Source organism: Palaemon carinicauda, chromosome 7 (assembly GCF_036898095.1).
Source record: "Palaemon carinicauda isolate YSFRI2023 chromosome 7, ASM3689809v2, whole genome shotgun sequence".
NCBI lineage: Eukaryota > Metazoa > Arthropoda > Malacostraca > Decapoda > Palaemonidae > Palaemon > Palaemon carinicauda.
The window spans coordinates 89,559,804-89,581,794 of NC_090731.1; the positions used below are offsets into that span (position 1 = coordinate 89,559,804).

Sequence of the window (21,991 nt, forward strand, 5' to 3'; positions counted from 1 at the left end):
TTAGTCTGTGTGAATGAAAGATTATGCCTGGCCCTTACTTCTTTCTTCATCCTCCCCTCTCTTGGGGAATGTAGCATCCTGGGTCTCTGCATAGCTGACCTCAAACCTCTGCAGGTAAACCATGCTTCCTTGTGTTCCTAGTGTGACGGCGCTGAGTAAGGCTGTGAACTCAAAGGCAGGTTGGAAACGACTGAGTTATATTATTGTAGAACACTCTCCTTATATACAAAACCTCAAGGCAACAGGACATAACAAGTTCACAAGACAGACAATATTACAGAGGAAAAACCAGACATGAATTTTCATGTTCGTTTTAGTGCGAGGGAAGAGCGAAGATACAAGCATAATATATACAAAAGGAATTATGTACAATTGTGTGAAACACGGTTGGTACATGGCTCCCCCCCTAAAAATGACATACTGTACATGTTAAATAGGGCGCCCTGATCTAGAGAGGCAAACTGTAGGCAGGTCATCTGGCAGAAGATAAGCAGGTTTTAGACGATCAATGGAGACCCAGTCTTCTTTGCCCCGAATGTTTAGGAGGAATGCTTTCGGACTGCGTCGGATCACAAGGAAGGGGGCGTTAGTGGTGGCTTGCTGGTGTCGTTACGCAGGAAGACGTGCGTTGCAGAGTGCAAGTCCATTGGTATGTGATGCTTCGCTGGGGCTTGTAAGTCTGGTGGCACGGAGTAAATTTTCCCACGGCGTGACGTATGCGCTGGAGATCGTCGGAGGAGGTTGTAGAAGGAAAAATTCGGCAGGGACGACCAACGGGTCGCCATACACCATTTTAGCTGCCGAGACGTCGAGGGCGTCTTTAGGAGTGGTCCTTAGTCCCAGGAGGACCCAGGGAAGCTGAGTAAACCAGTTGCAATCCTTGCAGCGGGACATCAAAGCTGCTTTGAGGGTGCGATGAAAACGTTCAACCATTCCATTGGCAGCGGGGTTGTAGGCCGTTGTCTGATGTAGGGTGATGCCCAGGAGATTCGCTAATGACGTCCACAATTGAGAGGTGAAAGTGGTTCCCCTGTCAGAAGTAATATGCTCAGGGATACCGAATCTTGAAATCCATCCAGAGAGTAAGGCAGATGTACATGAGGCGGACGTTGCAGTTTCCATGGGAATGGCTTCAGGCCAACGAGTGGAGCGGTCGATGACGGTAAACAGGTAACGATGTCCTTGTGATGTGGGTAGGGGGCCTACAACGTCGACGTGAATGTGTGCGAAACGACGCTGAGGTTGAGGAAAGGTGCCCACTCCTGAATCCGTGTGTCGATGTACTTTGGAAGTTTGGCAAGAAGTACAGGCGCGGATCCAATCCTTAGCATCCTTAGAAATGCCGTGCCAAATGAACTTTGCCTTCAGCAGCTGTGCAGTAGAACGGCACGAGGGATGTGAAAGCCGTGAATGAAATCAAACACCTGTCGGCGCATGGGAGCAGGAATCCATGGTCGCGGTCTACCAGTACTGACGTCACAGAGGAGGGTGGTGTTGGAGTCTTCGAGGGGAAAGTCTTCCCAACGGAGGGACGTGCAGGATGTCCTACAAGCTTGATACTCTGGATCCTGTCGTTGGGCTTCAGCCAGGGCGTTGTAATCCAATCCCAGTTGAACGGCAGCCAACGTGTTTCTTGACAGGGCATCGGCAACGGGATTCATTTTCCCAGGGACGTATTGGAGGGTGCAATTGTATTCAGCCACGTTGACGGGCGGACCAGGCGTCAGACTGTCGAGTGAAGGCGTGCACCAGAGGCATGTGGTCTGTGCGAATGACGAAGGGCGTACCTTCTATGAAATGGCGAAAGTGACGGACAGCCAAGTGCACCGCCAGCAATTCTCGATCGAAGGTAGAATAACCCGATTCTGCCTTGGACAGTTTTCTGCTGAAGAAGGCCAATGGGCGGGGCGAGCCTTTGACCACCTGCTCGAGTACTGCACCAATAGCGACGTCGCTGGCATCGGTGGAGAGAAGGAGAGGGGCGTGTGGGATAGGAAAAGTGAGAGCCGCAACAGTTGATAGGGCCTTCTTTGCATTGCAGAAGGCTGCTTCTTGAAGGGGACCCCACTTCAGGTCCTTCGGCTTGCCCTTGAGGGAGGCGTAGAGGGGAGCAAGAGTGGCGGCAATGGCTGGCAGAAAACGGTGATAATAGTTGATCATGCCCAAGAATTCCTGCAGAGCTTTGACGGTCGAGGGCACGGGGAAGTTCTGAACGGCTGCTACCTTCTCAGGGAGGGGGTGGACACCTTCAGGAGTGATGCGGTGCCCTAAGAACGATATTTCGTTGGCGCCAAAGGTACACTTGTCGTACCGGACTACAAGGCCGTTTTGTTGCATGCAGGCGGTCGAGCACGATGCGCAGGTGACGGAGGTGTTCCTCTTTTGAGGAGGAGAACACAAGTATGTCGTCCACATAACATACACAGAAATGGAGGTCCCCTAAGATGCCATCCATGAGACGTTGAAACGTGGCCCCAGCATTACGAAGGCCAAAACAGGAGTAATTGAAGGTGTATGTACCAAACGGAGTGGTGATGGCAGTCTTAGGGATGTCTTCTGGGTTCATTGGCACCTGATAATACCCCTTCAGGAGATCGAGCGTAGAGAAAACCTTTGCTTTGTGCAGGTAGGAGGTCACGTCGGCAATGTTTGGGAGGGGGTAGTGATCCGGTTCTGTTTGCATGTTCAGGCGCCTGTAAGCCCCGCATGGACGGAGGGAGCCGTCTTTCTTCAGAGCGATGTGTAAGGGCGATGACCATGGGCTGGAGGCCTTTTGGCAAAGGCCCATTTCCTCCATTTCGGTGAACGTCTGTTTGGCGGCTGCCAATTGTTCCGGTGCCAGACGTCTGAATTTTGCGAAGACTGGGGGTCCCGTCGTCTTGATATGGTGATAAATACCGTGCTTGGCAGGAACCGTGGGCGTTTGGCGAAGTTCCGGACGGAAAACTTCCGGGTACGACGTGAGGAGGTGTGCGTAGGCATCCGTGGGTGCGCTAATGTGGAGAGCTAGGTTAGAGGGGGCGGGTTGAAGAGGTGTTGACAAGTACGTGTCTGCGTTGACCAATCGTCGGTGGGCGACATCGACCAGAAGGTGGAAATGAGAGAGGAAATCCGCACCGAGGATTGGCATGGTGACGTCAGCAACGAGAAACTTCCAATTGAATTTACCGTTTCCGAACGATAATGTGAGGTTCTCGTAACCGTAGGTGGGTATCACAGATCCGTTGGCAGCTACCAAGTGGACGTCGGCAGATGTAGACAGACTACGTCGTGTCTTGAGTTTCCTTGGCAAAAGAGAACGACAAGCACCCGTGTCTACCAAAAATTGCTCGCCCGTTCCTGCATCCTGTAAAAAGAAAAGATTAGAAACACGGGAGGCCACCGCCACGAGCGATGGCCTACTTACACGTTTTTTGGCCACTGACAATCCTCGGCACATTTCTTCGCAGTTGCCCCGAATCTGAAGTGGTAGTAGCAAAACTGCGGCGGATGGGAGGTAGTAAGTGGCTGTAGAAGTCGTTTGTTGGGGCGCGAGCGATTGGTGGGTGGTGGGCGGCTTTGTCTCTGCTTCGGCACGTCACGGTGTGGGCGTGTATGTCCTACGGCATTCATGTCAGCTTCAGTTGACGTTGAATAGGCATCCTCTTCGTCAGGGGTGGAGGCGTTGATGGAGGTCTTGAAGTGGCTGTCCATAAGGGCGTCGGCTTTGGACATCAAGTCCTTTATGGGTAAACTATCGACATCGGGTATGGCAGCGCGTATAGGTCCGGGTAAACGGCGTATCCAAAGGGCACGAAGTAGGTTCACCTCATGAGGAGAGCTGTCTGCGGCAGGTTGAAGGCGAGCGATACTGGTCATTTCCCTGAGGGCAAGCGAAGCCCTTTGGTCCCCCAACGGTTGTTGCGAGAGCTGAAAAAGCTTTGCTATACGGGCGGCTGGCGACGGCGAGTACTGCTGCAGAAGGTATGTTTTGAGGGTGTCATACGCTATTGGGGTGTCTTCTTGTTCACAAAGCCAGTTGGATATTTCTGGGAAGGTGTCCTCGGGTATCGCCGCGAGAACATAATCCGCTTTGGTGGTTGAGCGAGTCACGCCCCAGATACGAAAGTGGACTTCTGCGCGTTGAAACCAAGCAAACGCTTCTCCGCTGGCGAACGGTGAAAGTTTCAATGAGGCGGCCGCAGCGCCAACTGCTGTAGTAGAGTTTGTCTCCGTCATAGTACCAACGATGGAGGGGCGAGGGAGGTGGGGGTGGAAGGCTGTGGGAGCGAGTCGACTTCCGGGGTCACCAATGTGACGGCGCCGAGTAAGGCTGTGAACTCAAAGGCAGGTTGGAAACGACCGAGTTATATTATTGTAGAACACTCTCCTTATACAGTATACAAAACCTCAAGGCAACAGGACATAACAAGTTCACAAGACAGACAATATTACAGAGGAAAAACCAGACATGAATTTTCATGTTCGTTTTAGTGCGAGGGAAGAGCAAAGATACAAGCATAATATATACAAAAGGAATTATGTACAATTGTGTGAAACACGGTTGGTACACTAGTATTAAGAATAATACTGTCGCGTCCCCCATACCCTGACGAGGTGGTATTGGGACGTCCTAGCCTAGAATTCCATCCAAAGGACTTCAGGTCAACTTCCTTGGACGAATCACACTTCATTTCTCCACACACAACTTAGGCTATGTAGGCTGCACGTTTCTTGTGTAGCAAGAAACTTGCGAGGTGCAGGGACTCTTTTTCTCGAGTGCTGCTCACTCGGATTCTGAATCCCCGGGTAAGCCAAAGCCAGTAAGGCTGGGGACTTTCCACCCTGCCTAAGGGTAAGTCACCTTATGTAAATAGCGTGGTTTGTATTTCGGTTACGGAACAAATGACAAATTCGGAGATAATTTGTATTTTTCCTAACCATACAAACCTTAGCTATTTACACACATTTGCCCACCAGCCCTGTCCCCTCTAAGTGAAGTGAGGCAGCTCACCGGTGTGTGGGGGGGGGAGGGGTAGCTAGCTACCCTTCCCTACCTCCTTGCTAACTAGCGCGGGGGTAGTTTAACCCTCGTTAAAATCTAATGGCTCGTCATTTCAGCTACGCCGAAAGTAAACCCTATGTAAATAGCTAAGGTTTGTATGGTTAGGAAAAATACAAATTATCTCCGAATTTGTCATATTTACATTTTTTTTGCATATTTTTTGATAATTTTTTGAGAAACTTCAGGCATTTTCCTAGAGAATGAGACAAACATGACCTCTGTATGACGAAAATTAAGGCTGTTAGAGCAATTAAAAAAAATATACTGCAAAATGTGCTTGAAAAAAAATAACCCCTGGGGTTAAGGGTTGCAAAGTTCCAAATAGCCTGGGGGTAAAAGGTTTAATAATTATACGAATTCCCGATGGGCCGAGGTTTTCTACCCATCACCAATGGTGTCAATCAGCTATATATATGTAACTACCAGGGAAGTTACATATTTAAAAATGGTATTTTTATTATAAAATTAATTTTTAAATATACTTACCTGGTAGTTACATATATAAAAGGGCCCTCCCTCTTCCCCTCTGAAAATAGGGGCATGGAATTTCTGAGGAATGTTGGGAATGGTTCTAGTAACCTATGAGAGATGGCGCTCATGTATGACCACCTACTGTCATCGCGGCAATTGCCGCGAAATTTGAATTTCTGCCGTGCGTGCGATGAAACATGGGATTTAAGCTATATACGGTATATGTAACTACCAGGTAAGTATATTCAAAAATTAATTTTATAATAATACCATTTTGGTGTACTGTGCTTTGGTTTTTCCACGGCACCCAAAGTCTTCACCAGAATGTTCGCCCTAATGTCATCCTGGGAGCACAGTATTGGCTTCCATTTCCTCCTTTATCTGGACGACTGGCTGATCTTAGCAGACTTGGTGACAACCCTTCTTCAGCACAGAGACAAACTTTTGCGGGTTTGCCAAGGTCTGGGGATCATGGTAAACCTCGAGAAGTCCTTCCTGCTTCCCACTCATAGAGACTGGTATACTTGGGAATAAATTTAGACACCAATCTCCACAAAGCCTTCCTATCGGAAGACATTTTCTCAGACAAGAAGAACTTTCGGCTCTGAGTTTGTTGCCAAGATTCAGAATCCAGTGGTGTTGGATCCTAGATTAGACTCCGGATAATGAGTCTCCGTTCTGTAACAGACGACCCATATCATCTGTTACTTTGCTCAGTAAGGAGTTGGAGGCTCTACCTCAAGAGAACAGCAGCAACCCGCACTCTTCATCAGCACCAGGAGGAACAAGAGGAGGATCACCAAAAAAACCATTCCTGCATGGATTTACAAGGTCATAAAACATGCGCTGAATCCAGATCCTCCTATCACGTCGTCCCAGAGCCCACAATGTCGGGCGTAGCTACATCCTTGGCTTTCAAGAGAAATTACTCGGTGACACAGGTTATACAAGCTAGGGTGTGGAAATGTCAAACAACCTTCACATCCCACTACCTGCAAGATTTGACCCACAGGAGGCTTGACACGTTTTCTATCGGCCCTGTGGTGGCTGTACAACAGCTTGTCTAATACCTCATACTCCTTATTGGACAAGTAGCAGAAGGTTGAGGGCACTGTTACCCAGTTTTAGTCTGTGTGAATGAAAAGGAATGACTGGCTCTATTTCTTTTCTTCATCCTCCCCTCTCTGTGGGAAAGAAGCGGCGTGGGTTCTCTGCACAAGCTGACCTCGACCACTGCAGGTAAACCATGCTCTTTTGCGTACTGTTGTGTCCCCATACCCTGGAGAGGTGGTATTGGGAAAGTCTTGGTTTTTTTCCTACAAAGACTGAATAACTTTTACCTTGACAGTCACACTGCTTATCTCAACACACAGCATGCGTAGGCCACAGAGTTTTAGCAAGGTGTTAGAGGCTCCTTATTTTTGGTACTGACCTACTCGAGAAAAGGAGTCCCCGGGCAAAGCCAAAAAGCCAGATTGGTTGAGACGTCCACCCTCCTAATGGGTGAGTCACCCCTAATAATTGGTGTAGGTTTGTATTCCAGTTATGGAAAAAATTATAAATTTGGAGATAATTTATATTTTTTCTGAAGATACAAACCTTTAGCTATTTATACATACTTACCCACCTACCCTGTCCCCCTTGAAGTCATACAACCAAGCAAAGAGAGCTCAGTCACAGGTGTGTGTGGGAAGTGGGTAGCTAGCTAACCCCCCCCCCCCTTTACCTCCTGCTAACTAGGGGGAGAGGTAGTTAACCCTCGCTAAATTTTAATGGCTTGCCCTTTCAGGTTCGCCAAAAGTAATACCCCTAATAAATAGCTAAAGGTTTGTATCGTTAGGAAAAATGCAAATTATCTCTGAATTTGTCATATTAAGGTTGTGTTGAGTTGTACTGTTCCTTTTGTACAAGAGTCTGGTTTGTGATAACCAAAGGGGAAAGTTTATGTTGTAGGGATATTTGTCGGAAAGAGTGATTGAAGGGTGTGGTTTGTTTTGTAACATCCCGCCACATAAATTTTAAGCCCAAACAAGGACTGCTGAGGTGGGAAAACTGGACTGCTGGATGAAGGGCACAATATGATAAGGAATTAAATTTCAGACATATGAAAATGGAAGAACAATTACAGGTTTTTAAGGAGGAATTGCAGTCGAGTAAGGAATGAGAGACGTTGTTAGAGAATGCAAGATTGAGTTGTGAGAATGAGATGCAAAAGAAACTGAGGAAACTTGTGGGAATTGTAGAAAGGGTGGAAGAAGGTGAAGGGATAAGAATAAGAGAGAATGAGAAAGCTGTGATGTGGCAAGTAACTGAAATGATGAAAATGTTCATGGGTGAAAGTGCAGTTGGAGGAGTGGCCTCTTCTTTGGGTAAAGGGTTGATAGTGGAAGAGAAGGCTAAAGGAAAAATGAGCCATAACCAGAGAGGGATCCAATGTAGTACTGTCTGGCCAATCAAAGGACTCAATAACTCTAGCTGTAGTATCACAATGGGTGGCTAATGTCTTGGCTAACCTACTCCCAGGATTAAAAACCAGCCAGTTTGGTTATATGAACTTTTTCCCTCCTAAGAATGTCTCTTATTAAAGGACGAAGGTTTCTATCCATGTAGGAACGAAACATAAATTTTTAAGTAATTTGTATTTTTCCTGACTATAAACCCAAGTCCTTTTTCTAACTTGGCGCCTCATCCATCCTGCAAGTTTTAGGTAGAGGTCAAAGCAGCTTCTCTGGCAGCTGGTAATTCCCTACTCGTTATAATTCTTAACAGCAGAGTTTCCAGCTTTGCTGAAATCATACAAATTACATTGAAAAAGTTATAAAAAGTAGTCAGCTAACAAGACAGTAGAAGAGGAATCAGAAATAAGAGAGGACTGTTTGGGTGAAATAAAAGTATTATTCCATAAAAAAAAATTTTTTTAAATATTAAACTTAGCCGGTGAATATATAATAGCTGACGTCTCCGACGGCTCGACAGATTCCAAAAACTCGCGAGCGATCGCCATGAAGGTTGCGGGTGTGCCCACCAGCGCCGACTATCGGCCAGATACCGCATATACTTGTAAACAGCTCCAGTTCTTCTCTGTCGGTCTTGTCGACAAGTTGGTTCCACTCGCTTTATGACCTCGAGTTTTCTACCGAATTGGTGAAGTACTTGGTTTTGGTTTTATTGCTTTCGCCGTGTTGGATTATTCAATACTATCTTCAAAAGAAATGCTTTTGAAAGGAGAGGAAAAGTGTTTTGCCCTTGCTCTTTTTTTTTTATCCCTGGTTTTTCCATTGAGTAAAGATGGCCGGCCCTTCCCTCAGTGTACGGAAGTGTGTTTAAGGCTTTTAGTAATTATTTTATCACGTTATAAATTATTGTTGATTTTTATAGATTTTCCTCTATATATTTTATATCTCACCCGCCTTTATTAGGCCTCTTCGATTAGCTTTCCATTTATACTAAACATCAAGATAAATTTTATGTTTTGTTTATATGCGGCCGTTACCTATTCCTTGTAGGCGGTCCTAACTTGGAAAACGAAGTTAAACAACGTTGAGCCCATTCAACTTTTATTTTTGTTAAGTTTAATTCAATTGCTCTGTAAGAGTTATGAAATGAATATTTTTTAGAAAATATTTTAAGAAATATATTCTTTGAATAGTCTTCGTGCTTTTTTTTTTCAAAGATGAACTAACGTTTGGTTTATTTATGCTACGCAGTTTGCGCTCTATCGTTACGATAGAGGAAGAGAAAATCACGGTTTCACTTTGCAGAAAGAGTAAATCGATTTTGACGTTTTGTTCATTCTTCTTTCAAACTGAAGTGTTTTAGATACTAATTTAAAGGAACTTGTTAATTTTCAATTTCTTAGTCCTTTCAGTTTTTTCCTTTGGTCAAATAACCTGTTTATTGACGAAGGGTGAGTGGGCAATTCTCTTGTGTGTGACAAGAGAGAGAGAGAGAGAGAGAGAAAGAGAGAACGATCCGATCTTTATTCTCGTCCCAAGTCTCTGTACAAGGAGTTTGGGAGCGAGTAACGTTGTTCTCGATTCAGTTTTTTACTCTCGTCCCAAGTCTCTGTACGGGGAGAGAGGATAAAACGTTTTTAGTTTTTATTCTCGCCCCAAGGCACTGTACGGTGAGAGATTGAAAACGTAGTCTTTAGTGAACTAGTGTTTAGTCTCCTCCCCAGTCACTGATCCTTTTTAACTTTATAAATTTCCGTTTTATTCGATATATATGTTTACTGATTTTTGCATGTGTGTTTCATTTTGTACTAATGTGCTTACATTATACGACTCATTTCGCAATTATAACCTTTTGATGTAAGGGAGAATTGCGTTCTTCAGGTAGAAATCAGTTTTATTCTTGCCTAATGTGAAATTATTGAAAAATACGATATCAGTGAAGTAAGTGCAAAAAATCATGTTCTGTGTTGCGGAGGGTTCGTTTGTTCGTGCTTGTCGCTCCCCTAGTCCGAGACCTCTTTCAGGCTCCCCTGCACCAGGGAGAAGTAATGTCGTAGGACTTAAGGGGACGAGAGGCTTTAACCAACGTACAGACGTTCCCTCTTTGGTATCGGACGTTTCTCGTCAAGATCGCCCTTACCATAAGACGGGTGAGACTGTGTTCTCCTCGTCCTCCGAAGACTTTTCGCAAAAGAAACCTTGGCGCAAGGTTTCTAGACCCTTGAAGTGAAAGTCAGTCCCTTCAGGACAGGTCCAGCGTCCTGGCTGTGGCCATTGGGACAGCTCTGACCCTTTGCAGTCGTCGGAAGACTGTTTCGCCTATTAAACGCAAGCGTAACACGGGGTCCGAGGGTCGCGGTAAAGGCAATGTTTTGCCAACACAGACGTTACTGTCGTCTCGGCCCGTTCCGACTCCCGTTGATCCTAAATGGGTTGTCCTGCAGGACATGCAGACTAAGCTTGCCTCCCTTATGGAGAAGTATGACGTTGAGCAGGTTCACGATGAACCTTCGATTTCGAGTCGCCGTTACGCTTAACGAGACTCTGGCCGTCAGCCGCCCAAACGAGCATTTACTCGTCCGTTTGACGTTAGTGCTGACGTTTCTTGTACTTTGAAACGTAATGTCAGTAGTTTTTCACGTCGGTCACGTGACATGGATCCTACCTCGCTGCAGTCTCGTGTTGACTTTCAGCCGCTGCCGCAGTCTCGTGTTGACGTTCAGCCGCTGCTGCAGTCTCGTGTTGACGTTCAGCCGCTGCCGCCGCAGCCCCGACCGGACGTTCGCCGACCGGCTCAGTTGCTTCGACTTGACGTTGATCGTCAATCACCGCAGTCGAAGGTTGTTTTGCCTGCTCAGTCTATGCAGTCAAGGCAGTTCCGACGTGACGTCGAGCGTCAATCAACTTCAGTTGTTGTTGTTGGTCAGTCACAAGGATTTCAGTCCTTTCAGCAGCGGCGTGACGTCGCTTCCTCTACTGCTACTGCTGCTCCTTTGCTTGTTGACATTGCCTGTCAAGCGTTGCCGCCGCGGCAGGTCTCTCCTTTTCATGAGACTCGGCAATTGTTGGACGAGGTTCCTTCAGATGAGGAAGTTGCTGATCCTCCTCCTACTGATATTCCTTTGGGGACTTTGTCAGACGGAGAGGAGCCTAAAGCTGCTCAGCCCTCTATGGACTTTAAAAAAATCATGCTGATTTTTAAGGATCTTTGTCCGGACTATTTTGTAACTGCTGCTCCTCGTTCGCCTTCGTCAGAGTTTACGCTAGGCCTAGCTACTTCGAAGCCGTTGTTTTCTAAGCTAGTGCTCTCTCGCTCTTCTAAGAGAGCTTTACGTTTGCTAGGCGACTGGTTGATCACCAGGAGGAGTTTGGGGGAGACAGCCTTTGCTTTCCCTCCTTTTAAACTGGCTTATAGAGCGAGCGTCTGGTATGACACGGGAGAAGTTCTCGGCTTGGGAGTTCCTGCCTCTGCCCAGGGAGACTTCTCAAGCCTCATAGACTCTCCCCGTTGCCTGGCCATGAGACGCTCCCCGTTGCCTGGCCATGAGACGCTCCAAGATTTTATGGTCGGCTTCAGAGCTAGACCATCTCCTGTTAGGAGTTTTTCGAGCGTTTGAAGTTTTTATTTGTTGGATTGGTCCCTGGGAGAATTAAGTAAGAAGGTCTCTCCAGCTGTCAATGTATTGCTGTACAATTATGTCATGCATGAACAAGGCTATCAGGGATGGCTCCAATGATCTGACAGCCACGTTCTCTGCAGGAACAAGGCTATCAGGGATGGCTCCAATGATCTGGCAGCCACGTTCACTGCAGGAGTACTTAAGATGTAAGTGCGCTCAATGTGTTCATTGTCAAGACAAACCTCTCGATGAAGACTACCAAATCTGTCTTGGCAGCAGTAAGGGAAGGCGACTGGATGGTCTCTCTCGACCTTCAGGATGCATACTTCCACATCCCGATTCATCCAAACTTTCAACATATGAGGTTTGTGGACGGGAAAGTAATGTACCAATGTCGAGCACTGTACTTCGACCTCATTCCTGCTCCTCTTGTTTTTACAAGGCCCTTGCAAAATGTAGCAAGCTTTCTACATTTTTTGAGGATTCAGAGCCTCCCTTTATTTTGACGACTGGCTAATCAGGGCGTCGTCATTATATCGCTGTCTGGAGAGCCTCTAATGGACATTAGACCTAACCAAGGAGCTAGGTCTCATAGTGAACGTAGAGAAGTCGTAACTTACAGTACCCCATCCCAGACTATTCTTTATTTGGGAATGGAGATACAGTGTCTGATTTTTCGGGCTTTTTTCGTCTCCCACAAGAATAGAACAAGCTCTGTTAAAAGTCCTTCACCTGCAAGAGAAAAACAGTTGCTCTGTAAGAGTTTGAACTAGCCTCGTGGGAACTCTTTCATCGCTGGAGTAGTTTATCTCTCTGGGGAGACTCAACCTATGCCCTCTCCGATTTCACCTAAACCATTGGAACAAGGAGAAGGGCTTAGAGAGTATCTCTTTCCCAATCTCCAACTCAGTCTAGACATGTCTGACTTGGTGGGACAGCAACATCAGACTTCGAGAAGGTCTTTCTCTTGCGATCAAGAACCCAAACCATGTGTTGTATTCAGATGCATCGGATTTGGGTTAGGGAGCTCCACTGGACAGTCTGGAATGCTCGGGTCTTTGATCCACGGATCAGAAGGAACTCCATTTAAGGCAAGTAACATCTCTCCTTTGGCGAGATTTGTGCAAGGAAAAATGAATGTCTTGGCGGACGGCCTCAGCAGAAGAGGACAAGTCATCTCCATGGAGTGGACGTTGCATAAGACTGTGTGCGAGAAGCTATGGATGACATGGGGTCAACCCACCATAGATCTTTTTGCGACTTCTCTGACAAAGAGGCTCTCGTCTTACTGCTTTCCAGTTCCAGATCCAGAGGCAGCCCACATAGACACTTTCCTGCTGGACTGGTCTCACCTGGACGTTTATGCCTTTCCACCTTTCAAGATCCTAAACAAGGTGCTGCAGAAGTTCACCTCTCACGGAGGGACCAGGTTGACATTGGTTGCTCCACTCTGGCCCGCGAGAGAGTGGTTCACAGAGGTACTTCAATGACTGGTAGACGTTCCAAGGAGTCTGCCTTTAAGGATGGATCTCTTACGGCAGCCCCTCGTAAGGAGTCTTCATCAAAGCCTCCCTGCGCTTCATCTGACTGCCTTCAGACTATCGAAAGACTCGCAAGAGCTCGAGGATTTTCGAAGGAGGCAGCCAGAGCGATTGCGAGGGCTAGGAGAGCATCTACCATCAAGGTCTACCAGTCGAAGTGGGAGGTCTTTAGAGACTGGTGCAAGTCATCATCCATTTCCTCTTCCAGTACCTCTGTAGCCCAAATTGCAGACTTTCTCCTGCATCTGAGAAATGTTCGCTCCCTCTCTGCTCCCACTATTAAGGGCTACAGGAGCATGTTGGCTTCTGTGTTCAGACATAGAGGCTTAGATCTGTCCTTAATAAAGATCTCCAAGATCTCCTTAAGTCCTTCGAGACCTCTAAGGAGCGTCGTATGGCAACTCCTGGGTGGAACTTAGACGTGGTCCTAAGGTTCCTAATGTCCGACAGGTTTGAGCCATTACATTCAGCCTCCCTGAAGGATCTCACCCTCAAGACGCTTTTCTTAGTGTGCTTGGCTTCGGCTAAAAGGGTCAGTGAGATCCATGCCTTTAGTAAAAACATCGGCTTTTCTACAGATAAAGCCACATGTTCGCTTCAGCTTGTTTTCTTGGCCAAAAATGAACTGCCTTCTTGTCCTTGGCCTAAATCTTTTGATATACCTTGCCTATCAGAGATCGTAGGCAACGAGCTTGAAAGAGTACTGTGCCCAGTTAGAGCTCTTAAGTTTTATTTAGCTCGTACCAGATCTTTACGAGGTGGATCTGAGGCCTTATGGTGCTCAGTTAAGAAGCCCTCATTGCCTATGTCTAAAAATGCTTTATCGTATTTTATTAGATTTTTAATCCGAGAGGCTCATTCTCACTTAAGTGAAAAAGATCGTTGTTTACTTAAGGTCAAGACGCACGAAGTAAGAGCGATAGCAACTTCCGTGGCCTTTAAGCAAAACAGATCTTTGCGAAGTATTATGGACGCGACCTTTTGGAGGAGCAAGTCGGTGTTCGCTTCATTTTACTTAAAAGACGTCCAGACTCTTTATGAGGACTGCTACACACTGGGTCCATTCGTTGCAGCGAGTGCAGTAGTGGGTGAGGGTTCTACCACTACATTCCCTTAATCCCAATATCCTTTTAATCTTCTCTTGAAATGTTTTTAATCTTGTTTTGGGTTGTACGGAAGGCTGAGAAGCCTTTCGCATCCTTTTTGATTTGGTGGGTGGTCAAATGTCGTTTCTTGAGAGCGCCCAGATTAAGGGTTTTGATGAGGTCCTGTTGTATGGGTGGTCGCCCTGGATATAACAGCTCCTGGGAGCCTTTCAGCATCCTGAGAGGATGGCTGGGCTTCATGAGGAAAGCGGACTAATAAGGCAGAGTAATCGTCAGAGTCAGCTTCCTTACCAGGTACCTATATTTATTTGGGTTTTGTTATGATATAACTGTCAAAAACTCTAAGCATATACGCCTTTATTGTATTAATACTGGTCTCTACCCACCACCATGGGTGTGAATCAGCTATTATATATTCACCGGCTAAGTTTAATATTTAAAAATGATATTTTGATTATAAAATAAATTTTTGAATATACTTACCCGGTGAATATATAAATTAAAGGCCCTCCCTTCCTCCCCGATAGAGACCTAGGGGACTGAGAAGAACTGGAGCTGTTTACAAGTATATGCGGTATCTGGCCGATAGTCGGCGCTGGTGGCCACACCCGCAACCTTCATGGCGATCGCTCGCGAGTTTTTGGAATCTGTCGAGCCGTCGGAGACGTCAGCTATTATATATTCACCGGGTAAGTATATTCAAAAATTTATTTTATAATCAAAATATCATATTATTGATTAATTTCTGTCCTTACATCAATATTCCCCCCTAAATTAGCCCAAAGGACTGCCCTATTATGATTATTATTAGAAGCTAAGCTACAACCCTAGTTGGAAAAGCAAGATGCTATAAGCCTAAGGCCTCCAACAGGAAAAAATAGCCCAGTACGGAAAGGAAACTAGGAAATGAATACTTATCAAGAGAAGAATACAATCAAAATAAAACGTTTTAAGAACATCAACAACATTAAATTAGATCTTTGATATATAAACTTTAAAAACTTAAACAAAAAAGAGGAAGATAAATATGATAGAACAGCGTGCTCTAGTGTACCCTCGAGCAAGAGAATTCTAATCCTAGACAGTGGAAGGCCATGGTACAGAGGCTATAGTACTACCCAAGACTAGAGAACAATAGTTTGATATAGGAGTGTCCTTCTAGAAGAGCTGCTTATGATAATTAAAGAGCCTCTTCTACCCTTACCAAGAGAAAAGTAACCACTGAACAATTCCAGTGGAGTAGATAACCACTTTAGTGAAGAATTTTTTTTTATTGTTTTTATTTTGATTATCCATCTTAACCTCAAATTAAATATCCAGTACTATATTCTGTCATTTTTTAATCTGAAAAATGGAACTTTTGAATACTGTACTGTGAACTACTCTATTAGCTTCCATGATTTGCACAGCTGAATGTTACAAATGAAAATTTTTCAAGAAATAGGCAAGTATATTATTTTACAGACACTGAATGTAATTTATGTCATGGGAATCACTTTTAAGGACTTTTAAACTGTTCAGTTATGTTTTCTGTACTGTATGAAATTTATATTATTTGTTTTGCTCTGTCCACAGACCAAAACATTAATGGGTGATGTCATGAAAGATGCTGCTTTTTCATTGGCTGAAGCCAAATTTGCGTCTGGTGGAGACTTTAATCAGGGTGTCATTCAGAATGTCACAAAAGCTCGTATCAAGTTGAGGAGCCGGATGGACAATGTTGCTGGTAAGTTAGTCGTCATTTTGCTTTTAATTCTGTCATTTATTCATTGGTTTATAAAACTGATGAATAACTTTCCTGGTCATAAGAATTTATTTTTCATCCTTAACCTTTTTCATATTGATTGAACTTACCTCTTAGTATAGTACAGTACAGTAAATTACATTAGTGCTTTTGTGAAATGAAAGGTGGTTGTATCCAGACTGATGGTTTTCTAAAAATTTTAGGGTGTTTAGGTATATCAGCTTATTTAAGGCTTTCTTAAATATTTTACTTTACACTCCACTTATTAACAAGTTGGGAAGTTTGACATCCAGAATGGTCATAATCAGTGTTGAGTGAGGTTTTATAACTAGCTATCTGGAGTGCAAGTGTTATGTAGTCTTTTATGAACAAGAACAAGATTGTAATACAAAAGTTGATTGTGATTTAGCAATTCATATAGAAGCTACTAGAATAACAACAAATTAAACTCTTGCACACCTGCTCTTGAGTGTTTGTTTTAATGAGTGGAATTTGTATAATATTGTACAGTAATCCCTTACATATGAACAAGATGTGTTCTAAGAGTGGATTCTTAAGTCAAAATGTTCTTGAAGTCCAACAAGATTAACATGGGGATCCAGCTGATAACCCCCAACCCTGTAATCTCCATTGTTTTCATTTAGCTGTTTTTCTGTATACTGTGTACATATATATATCAAGAATTCTTACAGCTATTTCTGCAGAAAAATACTTTGAAAAGAAGTTAAAACATTTTTGTTCATTGCAGACATAGCTTCGTATCTCTGAAAGTCAAGTCAAATCTTGGGGATTTACTGTACAATTCTGTATTTTATTATTTCATTCACTAATCAAAATATTGGTTCAGTTTTCACACAAGATATATTTCATCGTTGACATTGTTTAGCATTCACAGTACATGGAATTGAGGGATGGTCATTACGTTACTGTTTGTTGACTGCGCAATCCAAAGCCTTAAATTGAATAATAACACATATAGATTTTCTTGCTCTAATTAATCTAACTTATTATTTTTTTTGCAATATTCCCTCTTAAACAAAGCATGGGCACAAGAATATAAAATGATTTTGTTTTGGTTAGATTCTCCTCTAACCTCTTAAGAACTGGGATGGCCACAACATTCGTATTTTTTTTCTTTTTTTTTTTTTTATTTCTCATGTGGATACAGAGACCTGTCGTCTAGGCTGGGCAGCCTTGACAGGTCCCCCCATCGAGAATCTAGACGGGGACGGACACCTCCGTCGAACTATCTCACGGAGGACACCGTTTCGCCGAAAAAGGCCTCGAAGAGGAGAGAGACGGCGGACACCGAAGGTAAAGGGAACCGAGGGCCCCGTCATCACGGCGGAGACCGAGATCGCGATTCGCCCCATCGGTCGGAAGGAGGGGAGGGCGAGTCGTCGGTGACGGAGGACTCCGCGTACAGGAGAGTCCTTGCCTTAATTAGGGGTTATAACAACCTTATAGAACCCGCCGCTCAGGAGGAAGAACCCTGGACTTCAGGCCTGAACAAGTTCATAGCCGTCCCCGCCCAGAAAAAGTCCTCTCTCTCCCTTCCCGAGGCCAGTAACGTGGGGATTGGAAGGACTCACATCGATAGGGTCATATCCCGCAATAGCGACTCCTGCAGGGGCCACAGCTCAGCAAAGCTCTTACAGGGTTTGAAGTCGCAAACAAAGTACTACTCTTTGGAAAATAGGCCGGCCGGTGCTTGCAAGACCGAGGAAACCCTGGACATCCTGTGCCAGGGCATCTCCGACGGGAGGGCATCGTCAGCATCTACCTTCTTCTCCCCTTCCGAGTCGGCAATGATGGAGGAGATGTCTAAGGACTTGGTTAATGTGGCATCCTGGCTGGATTGGTGGGCCACCACCCTCGTAGGCACCCAGATCCCTACAGACTCCATGGAGCCTGCAAAACGGGAGGATCTGAATGAGTTGCTGGGGTTAGGTAGCCGCGCCCTTAAATTCCTGACCTTTCAGTCTTTAGCTCTCTCTGCAAACTGGATTCTCCGGAGAAGAGACGCCCTAGTCAAGAACCTTCCCATTAAGATTCCCGACAGGGAAGCGAAAGCCTTGAAGACCTGCTCCGTCTGGGGGGAGCAGCTTATTCCTACGAAGAAGGCGGAAGAGGTCGTGGAGAAGTTGGCCAAAAAGAGGGAGCTACCTACCCTGAAGCCTCAGACTGTGCGCCGCCCCGTCTTCAGGAGGCCAGTGACGGAAGCACCCATGGCCGCGCGTGCCGCACCAACTCAAGGAAGGAGGGAACCCTCGTCAGGACAGTGGCCTTCCTCTGCGGTTCCCCCCCCGAAGAGGATCATCCTCTACCCCTCCAACGTATAGGTCTTCTTTCCTCTCCTCCAGGAGAGGTCGGGCAGGCCGTTCCTCCCGTAGGAGATAAGATGGGAGGCCCCCCTCCCCTGCCCAAGCCTCAGGTAGGGGGATGCCTCAGACTCACTTGGCAAGCATGGAAGCTCCACGGAGCAGATCCGTGGACAGTAACAGTACTAAAAGAGGGCTACAGGATTCCCTTCATGGAAGAGTCACCCCCTCGGGTTCCAGCAACACAGGCGGACTGGTTGGTGCCCAAGGACCTGGCGAAGAGAGCAGCGCTGGACGAAGAGGTCACGACGATGTTGCAGAAGGGAGCCTTAGAAACAGTGAAATTCTCGGGTCCGGGGTTCTACAGTCGCCTGTTCCTAGTGGAAAAAGCGACAGGAGGGTGGAGACCTGTCAGCCCTCAACAAATTTCTCAGGAAAGTAACCTTCAAAATGGACACTCCAAGAATGGTCATGGCATCCTTGAGGGAGGGCGACTTTATGATTTCTATAGACCTCAAGGACGCCTACTTCCAAGTGCCTATTCATCCATCGAGCAGGAAGTTTCTCCGGGTGAAGTGGGGTGCCCAGGTGTTACAATTCAAGGCCCTGTGCTTCGGTCTTTCAACAGCCCCCCAGGTATTCACGAGGGTCTTTACGACGGTCTCCGTATGGGCCCACGAACGGGGCATTCGACTCATCAGATGCCTGGACGATTGGCTACTCCTTTCATCCTCAAAGGAAGACTTGAAACAGCAGGGCGAAGATCTTCTTCAATTGTGCAAAACCCTGGGCATCGTGGTCAACTTGGAGAAATCGCAGCTAACCCCATCCAACAGGATGACGTACCTGGGAATAGTCCTGGATTCATTACAGGTCAAGGCATTCCCAGCCACGGACAGGCTGGACAACCTGGATCGAGTGCTCCGGCCCTTCCTTCTTGGTCGCCCCAGAAGAGCGAAGGATTGGCAGAGGTTGGTAGGACACCTGGTGTCCTTAGAGAAGCTGGTACCTCACGGGAGACAGAACCTAAGGGTGGTTCAATGGAACTTAAAAGAACATTGGAACCAGAAAAGTTCCCCGGACATTGTGGTGCCACTCCTTCAGGAGACCAAGAAAGCCTTGGAGTGGTGGCAGGATCGGTCGAACACCCTAAGAGGGAGGCCACTGTCCTCCCAACCTCCGGAGGTCCTTCTCTTCACGGACGCATCGAAGGACGGGTGGGGAGCCCATCTCCGGGAAAAGACAGCAAAGGGGACGTGGTCAGAAAGGGAGAAGTCCCTACACATAAATATCCTGGAAATGAGAGCGGTCCAAGAAGCCTGCAACCACTTAGAGGAGGACATGAGAGGGCATTCGGTGGCCCTAATGTCAGACAATGCAACGGTGGTGGCTTAAGTGGAGAAGGAGGGGGGACTGAGATCAAAGGAGTTGTGTGAACTAGCCCTTCAAATCCTAAAATGGGTGGAACAGAAGGACATCATCCTGACAGCAAGGTTCATTCCGGGGAAGAACAACGTCCTAGCAGACGACCTCAGCAGGGTGGGGCAAGTGGTAGCGACAGAATGGTCCCTGCACCTACAAGTGGCAAGCTACATTATCCAGATGTGGGGATCCCCGGTAATGGATCTGTTTGCAACAAGGTTGAACGCGTAACTCCCCGTATTTTGTTCTCCCGTCTCACATCCGAAGGTGGCAATGGAAGACGCCTTTCAGCACAAGTGGGACAGTCTAGACGTATACGCCTTCCCCCCCTTCTCCCTGATAAGACAAGTCCTCAACAGAGTAAGGGCAGCGTCCAACCTAAGGATGACTTTGGTAGCGCTTTGGTGGCCGGAGAGAGAATGGTTCGCGGACCTAAGGAACCTCACCATTCTACCTCCTTGGCCTCTACCCGACAGGTCAGACCTATTAAAACGACCACACTTTCAGCGGTTTCACGGAAACCCGCAAGCCCTTCGTCTTCACGCCTGGAGATTATCCAGCGGCTCCTGAAGAAACAAGGGTACTCCGGCAAGACAGCCAGGAGGATGTCGCTGTACCTGAGGAAATCATCCACAGCCGTCTACCAGTCTAAGTGGACGGTATTCGTGAAGTGGTGCAGGGACAAGAAGATAGAGCCCTTGGAAGCGTCAGTGCCCGTGATAGCAGTCTTCATGGTACATCTCAGGAACAAGTTAGCCATGTCAGTCCCAGCGATCAAGGGAGTTCGGGCGGCCCTGGGTCAAGTCTTTCTTCTTAAGGGCATAGATCTCGGCTCCTCCAGGCATATCTCCATGCTTATCAGGGCTTTCGAACAATCATGCCCCCCTTCCGCCCCTAGAATCCCGAGTTGGGACTTGGCGCGAGTCCTAGATATGCTACGGAAACCACCATTCGAGCCCTTAAAGGACATTGATGACAAGAATCTCACGCTCAAGGCGGTCTTCTTGCTAGCATTAGCCTCAGCTAAGAGGGTGGGCGAGCTACACGGACTGTCATTTGAGGTGGAACACTCTAGGGGATGGAAGGAGGTAACCTTTAAGTTTGTCACATCCTTCGTCGCCAAGACTCAGAACCCCTCGGTGTGGGGTCCGAGGTTTGAGAGCTTTTCTATTCCGGCAATCCCGAATAAAGGAAACCCGGAGGACCTAAAATTGTGCCCGGTCAGGGTTATTAGGAAATACCTTAAGAGAACGGCAAACCTCCGCCCGTCTATCAAGAATCTCTTCGTCTCATGGGGTAAAACAAAGAAAAACATATCCAAAAATACGGTTTCGTTCTGGCTCAGGAAAGTGATCATGCAAGCCTACTTAAAAGAAGGACTTCCTACACCAGGGAAACCCAGGGCTCACGATGTTAGGGGCATGAGCACCTCTCTAGCATTCGAAAAGAACATGTCAGTGGCTCAGGTTCTTCAAGCGGGAACTTGGTCCAACCAGTTGACCTTCACTGCACATTACAGTATCCCAAGGACTGTACGAGAAAGTCCCTAGATGGGTTTTCCATCGGGCCGGTCATCTCAGCCCTTCGTTCGGTTTGACGGCTCAAGCCCCAGGCTTAATCGCGAAACATAAAGAATCTAGACACAAGGAGCTGAGTTCTATTTTTCCCTTTTCTCACTTTCTCGTACCATCAGTCGTCATCAAGAATATCGCTCATTACACAAGACGGAAATTCGCCAATATCAAGCACAACGAAGACATTGCAGAAGGGTAAGTGTTATATCACACTTGATGAGTCTCTTGTGTAGTTTACCCTACTGTCCATCGGGGTCAGGGATTAAGGGCACTCCCTCCTCCTAAGGTGTAAGTCTCCTAAGAAAGTGTTTCGAGGTAAGTCTCTGTGTTGGAACAAATCACAAATTTTAAGTAATTTGTATTTTTCCTAACAATACTTACCGAGAAACACTTTCGAGTTATGGCCCCCCAACCGTCCCCGCAGTGCCCCACTGACCTCGTAGTATTGTTCCTTACATAAAACTTACTGCTGGGTCGTTCTCAAAGCCACGCGACCTTCATCGGGCATTGCCCCCAGGTCACGTTCTCTCCCGCTAATCAGGGCAGTATAGAACATGGAGGTAGGGTAAACTACGTAAAACTCTGGTCGTCGGAGAGGAGTTACCAGTAACCTCCTAAGAAAGTGTTTCTCGGTAAGTATTGTTAGGAAAAATACAAATTACTTAAAATTTGTGATATATATATATATATAT

General features: G+C 46.4%; 1 protein-coding gene across 1 annotated transcript in view; it reads left to right on the forward strand.

Moving 5' to 3' along the window:
• LOC137643961 (V-type proton ATPase subunit D-like) overlaps positions 1 to 21,991 on the forward strand; it is an 81,385-nt gene that overhangs the window by 41,977 nt on the left and 17,417 nt on the right. Inside the window, exon 3 of the mRNA XM_068376774.1 lies at positions 15,814 to 15,964. Coding sequence (XP_068232875.1) covers positions 15,814 to 15,964 — 151 coding nt within the window. The remainder of the gene's footprint in view (positions 1 to 15,813; positions 15,965 to 21,991) is intronic.